Source organism: Anthonomus grandis, chromosome 24, assembly GCF_022605725.1.
Source record: "Anthonomus grandis grandis chromosome 24, icAntGran1.3, whole genome shotgun sequence".
NCBI classification, from domain to species: domain Eukaryota; kingdom Metazoa; phylum Arthropoda; class Insecta; order Coleoptera; family Curculionidae; genus Anthonomus; species Anthonomus grandis.
Genome location: NC_065569.1, coordinates 2,385,662 through 2,391,661, shown reverse-complemented (window position 1 = coordinate 2,391,661; position 6,000 = coordinate 2,385,662). Strand labels below are relative to the sequence as shown.

General features: G+C 35.6%; 1 protein-coding gene across 1 annotated transcript; it reads left to right on the top strand.

The window, feature by feature from the left end:
* Window positions 1-1,923: 1,923 nt before the first annotated feature.
* On the top strand, window positions 1,924-3,210 carry LOC126749320 (uncharacterized). Its single transcript, XM_050459000.1, has 2 exons — window positions 1,924-2,237; window positions 2,532-3,210. The coding sequence occupies exons 1-2, from the start codon at window positions 1,937-1,939 to the stop codon at window positions 2,897-2,899; spliced, it is 669 nt and encodes a 222-aa protein (XP_050314957.1). The 5' UTR covers window positions 1,924-1,936; the 3' UTR covers window positions 2,900-3,210.
* Window positions 3,211-6,000: the final 2,790 nt, after the last annotated feature.

Genomic DNA, 6,000 nt, shown 5'->3' with positions numbered 1-6,000 from the left:
ACTTCGGGATGGCTCCAAAAATAATCGGAATCGACATTTTCAAAATTCGGTATAATTTTTTTTACCCTATTTTTACCGATTTTAAAATAACATCATGCACTTTTGCATTGCCAATTTTTTAATGGCGTATTCTTGAGCTCAAAAATGCGCAACCCTGTACCAATTTAACCATTTTCATATTTCTATTAAAGCTATAATTTAACTGAGATCCCAATGGTGGGGGTCGAATTCAAATCACCCTGTGCCTCCCTTTTATAATAATAATGAAACAACGTGCAACGGTAAAAGAGCCCGGGGCACATATGCCACCTCATCGCCGAGCCGATTTTTTTTTTTATCATATATAAGATAGGTATCCTAAAATTATATAAATAAATATTATAGCATAGCAACAAATTTTGCGATTTTTTTCCATGTCTAGGTACATTTATTTGTCTTCAAGTTTTGCAATTCACTTATTTAATTGTGTATGGCGCCCTCTGCCCTATATGGCGCCCAGGGCAAGTGCCCCCTTGCCCTCTCCCCCCCCCCCCCCCTATAGTACGGCCCTGCATGTATAATAGGGCCGTTTTACAATTGAACTTTTTTAGGGCGTTTTTTACTTGTGAACACCATGAACATATTGTCCTTTTTTTCGCCATTTATAGGTTGGCGGATCCTTCAAATTAATTTTTATTTCAACTTATGATTTGATTGTAGTCACCAATATAAATAAAAACATTACACTATAAACTTATAACTAAATGACGCCATCTACATTACGTCACCCCATCCCAAATTAAATCAAAAAAAGCAATACACTATAAATTTATAACACTCTAACAAAATGACTAAATGGCGCCATCTACATCACGTCACCCCAACCCAAAATAAACACCTCGTGGCCAGAGACAGAAATCGCCCAATAAAATTACCACTATATTTTGCTTCACGTAAGCATCATAGCCGGTTCTGATATACGGGCTTTCGGACGTATGGAATATGGATCCGTCTCAAATCTAACTGAGAACGCAGAGCAGAGACGTTTGCCATGCTTCTCACACTGAATAGTGATGGGGCAGTTATTATAATATCTAGACGCTAAAGGCTCGTTTTCATGCGACATAATAATGTCAAGACAGTTAAAGTCATGACAATATGACATTTTTTGTGAGTGTTTTCATGTATTCAATGTCTTGACTTTTGCATTTAACTAAAAATGGCGTCGACTGAAGTGATTGCGGCAGCTGCACGAGTGTTAAGTTTAATTATAAGTGAAAATAAAGAAAAAAAAGGAAAAGTGAAAAAAAAAATCTGGGTAAGACAATGGATCCAACGAAGAAATAAATTGGGTGCATGTAACACCCTTATACGAGAACTTGCTGCAGAAGATCCTTCAAGCTTTTTGAATTTCATGCGCATAGACCAGGCTATGTTTAATATTCTACTTGGGAAGGTTCAAACTAGCATTCAAAAGAAGAATACTGTTATGCGAGACGCATTATCAGCTAAATTGAAGCTTCAAATAACTCTGAGGTACTTGGCTACAGGAGACTCATTGGCTGTTATGAATAACACTTGAGTTGAAACTCCAAGTATGTACTCATGAGCATGAGCATGAAGTGCTGGTTTGTTCTCCGTTTTATATGAATAAAAATAATTCGCTGAGAGGAGTATGTGCTCCGAATACATAAAGTAGATACTCGATATTTCCAAATGAGCATGAGCATGAAGTGCTGGTTTGTTCTCCGTTTTATATGAATAAAAATAATTCGCTGAGAGGAGTATGTGCTCCGAATACATAAAGTAGATACTCGATATTTCCAAACAAGTCTGCACCTGAAAAAACACCAAATAAACAAGTGCCGCGTTTCGCATATTCGTGTATTAGTATAAATTCAAGTATCAGTGTGCAATGAGTGAAAGTGAAGAAGAAAATGAAGTCTGCGAATCCCAAATGGGATTTGTAAACATGCTACGTGATGTTCCCATACTTTTATCCAAGTCACAAACACCAGCTGTCCGAAAGTCAAAAAGCCAAGCAATAGAACTGATTAACAAACAGTGGAAGCTGAATTTCGGGTCACAAATAACGACAAGTCAAATGTACAAAAAAATTAATAATATGAAATCCAGACTCAAGAAAAAGACTGACATAAACAGGACTGGAAATAAGAAAATTGTGCTGCAGGATTGGGAAAAGATTTTGTTGGAAATCATGGAAGGCAACACAAATCCAGTACTTGCAAAAGTTCCAGGTAAATTAATTAATATCTTCTTCATAAGTAACTTTATTTAAATTACCATATATATTAGTGAACCTATCTAAAGTTTGCTATTATTTATTATTTTGTGAAAATTGAATGATTTATAAAGTTATGTTGTTTATAATAATTAATTACTTATTGTTTAACATTTGATCAAGTATTTTAGACAGACATTTTTGTAGCTTAGAAACAAAAAAAAGTTACAATATTATTTACGAAACTTTATCACTTGTCCATTTTTTAATATAGAAACTGTATGAATATTTACTTAATTTTTCATTTTAGGAGCATTATCCGTCGGCATACAACAAACAGAGACGAAAATCGGCCATGAAGATACAATCCCTAGGCAATCAACTTCTGCTTCTGAAACGAGTGCAGCAAATGATGATGCTATTAGTACAGTACAACATGCACCTAAAAAAAAGAAACATAATAAAGGTAGTCCTCTCGAAGAATATGAAACAAACGTTACTAAACAACTCTCGAATAACGAACTACAAAGACTAGTTTTACTGAAACAACTGAGAGTTTTAGAAATGAAAGAGGAAAAACTCAAGAGACAGCTAAACAGAGATGTTGATGAACAATCTAATTCAAGCAATAATAATATCATTCAAGCTGACAATGGACAAGCATATTTCAAATTATAATGTGTCAATACTTTTTAGAATCACTTACGAAATAAAGAATTCTAACATGTGACAAAAACATTTTTCTAAAGTGTTAATAATAAAAATGATAAATAAGTTCTTTCCACGCTTTACTTACTTCAAGCGAGAGCAAGAATGACATCTGCTAACTCAGATCGCCTCCGTTGCCCGCTTCTTCTAATATTATTATTATCCAACTCCTCTTCTGCCGGATACGCAAGTGGGATATCTTCTAATGGGAGCTCCATAGGATCTAGCTCATCTTTTAAATATTTTGCTACATTGTGTAATATACAACAGCATATGACAAATTTTGGAACTTTTTCTATGGATACCCGCACTTTATATTGTAGCATCGGAAATCGTTGTTTTAGTTGACCAAAACATCTTTCAATTATTACACGTTCCTTTGTAAATAAAGTATTATAAGCACGTTCTTGTGGTGTATTAGGATTTCTAAAAGGTACCATTAGCCACGGTGCTATACCATATCCTTCATCTCCTAAGAGTAGTGCTTGCGACCTATGAAAATCATTCCTCGCAATATTTGAAATTTCTGAATTGCTCCAAATCCGTGAATCGTGAACAGATCCTGGCCATGAAGCGTCTACACTTGTAAACCACTCATCTGAATTACATGTGGCTTGGACATTAATGCTGTGATATCCTTTGCGATTAATGTATTCATCGCTATGAATAGGTGGCTTTTTTATTTTTATGTGGGTACAGTCTATCACGCCCAATGCACAAGGAAAATAATAATTTGATTGCCACTTTTGTTTCGCCTCTATTATGTCGGCAGCAGTGTGAGGAAATTTTATCCACAGACCACATTTTTCTATTAGCTTCTCAGTAACTTCCGTCACTACTTTTGAGACAGAACTTTGATGAACACCAACATCTTCTCCTACTCCTGATTGGAAACCCGGATCACCAACGTATCTCAAAAATATTTTCATTTTATCAATGTTATTTATAGCACCACCTCTTCTTTCTCCAGATTCTGTACCCAAAAAGTGATTTGATATCCACTCTACATGTTCTCTAGTAAATCGATATAACACTTTAAAATCATGATCACAGGTACGCCTTCTAGGTTTGTAATATTTTTTAGAACGCAAATTAAGAATGAACTCAGCCATAGTTCTGCCGTAGACAAACTGAAGTCTGCTATATATCAGACTCCAAAATTGTGGAGTACATTCTCCTTCCGAGGAGCATCAACAAATTTTTATTCATAGGAAAACTGAGAATGAACTCACAGCAAATTATACATAAAGAGTACCTACTCAAGTGGAGCATCTGCTCCCTATTTTTATTCATATGACATGGAGTATTTGCTCCAAATTCATGAGTAGATACTAAATGCTCATTTTTATTCATACGACCCACTATCTTCTTTACAGTATCTGTATCGAGTCCCGAAATGTTCAATAAGTATATTCCTACCTGGACGGCTATTCTGTAAACGCGTGAAACAACATTCACACGAGAAGTGGGTGGAGCTCACTCGAAAATTACTAAAAGTTTATTCTGTAAACAGGGGAGCGCTCACATCGTGCGAAAAATGCGTGATCACACTTCTACTGCTAAATTGTCAGGGAGAAGGGTATCCTAACCTAACTTCCAAGACAGGTGATGAAAATCCAAAAAAAAATAGCGTTGTTTTGTTTGGTTTGTTAGTTCTGATTATAAAAAAATCCCTCCGATTATTATTATTGTGTATAATAATAACCATAATATGGATTTTGCTTTTATTTATGGATTTTTTGCCTTTATGTTTTTCTTTAAATCTTGCCAAGACTAAAAATGAAAGGTATACTCAAAACTGTTTTTATTTACCCTAATGTTTCACCTACTTTTCGCCATTGCTTCCAAGTTTTACAAGATTCCCCAGGGAATGCATTTAGCGTTACAGTGATGTTTTCCCACAAGTTTTGGGCGTCTTTCTTTGTAAAACTATTTGAAAATAGTCCATCCACTTTGTAGCTGGGGGTGTTTTTTCATCCACTCAGTTAGAATTTTTTTTTGTCCATTGGTCATGGGGGTCGATCGATTACACTCTGCCATTTTAATACCACATACTACTTCTATCTAATTTCTAATTTATTAAAGTGGTAATACTAACACAGACAATTATTAATGTCTTTTAATCCGTTGTACAAAAAAATAAAATAAATAATAAATACCCGGCATCCGGTACGTCAAATGTCAAAATCCTTGTCAGGTCAGCGGCGCGTCGAACGTATGAGCGCGCGTATTCTATTGGTCGAGAATCTGGCAACGCTGTAAGAATTACATGATCGTGATGATCGTTCACCACACGGTCACTGCTATTACAGAATACTAATTTTTATACCTAGGGAGAGAAACGTGATGTGAGATCCCTTCTCTCAGGAGGAAGTGTCACTTCCTCCAAAATTACAGAATAGCCGCCCTGATGTGTTGGACGCCATATATGCAGGATTGAAGGAATTTATAAAGGTAAGTAATTTATTAATGTAACCAAATGTAACATTGAAACACGTTAATATGAAAACAAAACATTTATTCTGTGATCCCTCATAATTTTTATTATAAACGCATAAAAAAAACACTAACTCATAAAAATGTTTATGTAACATAATTTGTATAAGCGCGATAAAACACGTTGCTTACACCACAGTGAAGTGACCAATTCGAAAAGTATGTTTGTAGTGGAGAACTTAGTGGTGGCGCTATATGTGTAGAGTCTATTGCGACTGATTGATTGGTTACACCGCCTTCCCCAAAATTTTGTGCATATTGGGTTGTAGCTGGAGTATGCACGCTACTTGTGCTAAAGGATGAACTGGGACGAGAGGAATCTGATAAAGAATTCTGCTCTAAATATTGTAAGCGAGTTTGTGTAATCAGATTTTGGATTTCACTCTGCAATTTTAATGCTGCTGGTAACGGTAGCTTTTCCAGTTGCATACCAACGGAAGTCCCAAATGCTATAAATTCGTTGTTTGCGTGAGCATTTGAAATTTTTTCTAAGGAGGCTGCAGCATTATCGATTGATAATATTTGCTTCTTGCGACATCGAGATGTGAGTGGCCGTTTTGTGACTGCTCTTGCTG

Excerpts from the sequence above, each read along its gene's own strand:
- LOC126749320 (XM_050459000.1), top strand. The coding sequence starts at position 1,937 with ATGGGATTTGTAAACATGCTACGTGATGTTCCCATACTTTTATCCAAG. Across the intron at positions 2,238-2,531 it reads AGTACTTGCAAAAGTTCCAG|GAGCATTATCCGTCGGCATA; the intron begins GTAAATTAATTA and ends TTTTCATTTTAG.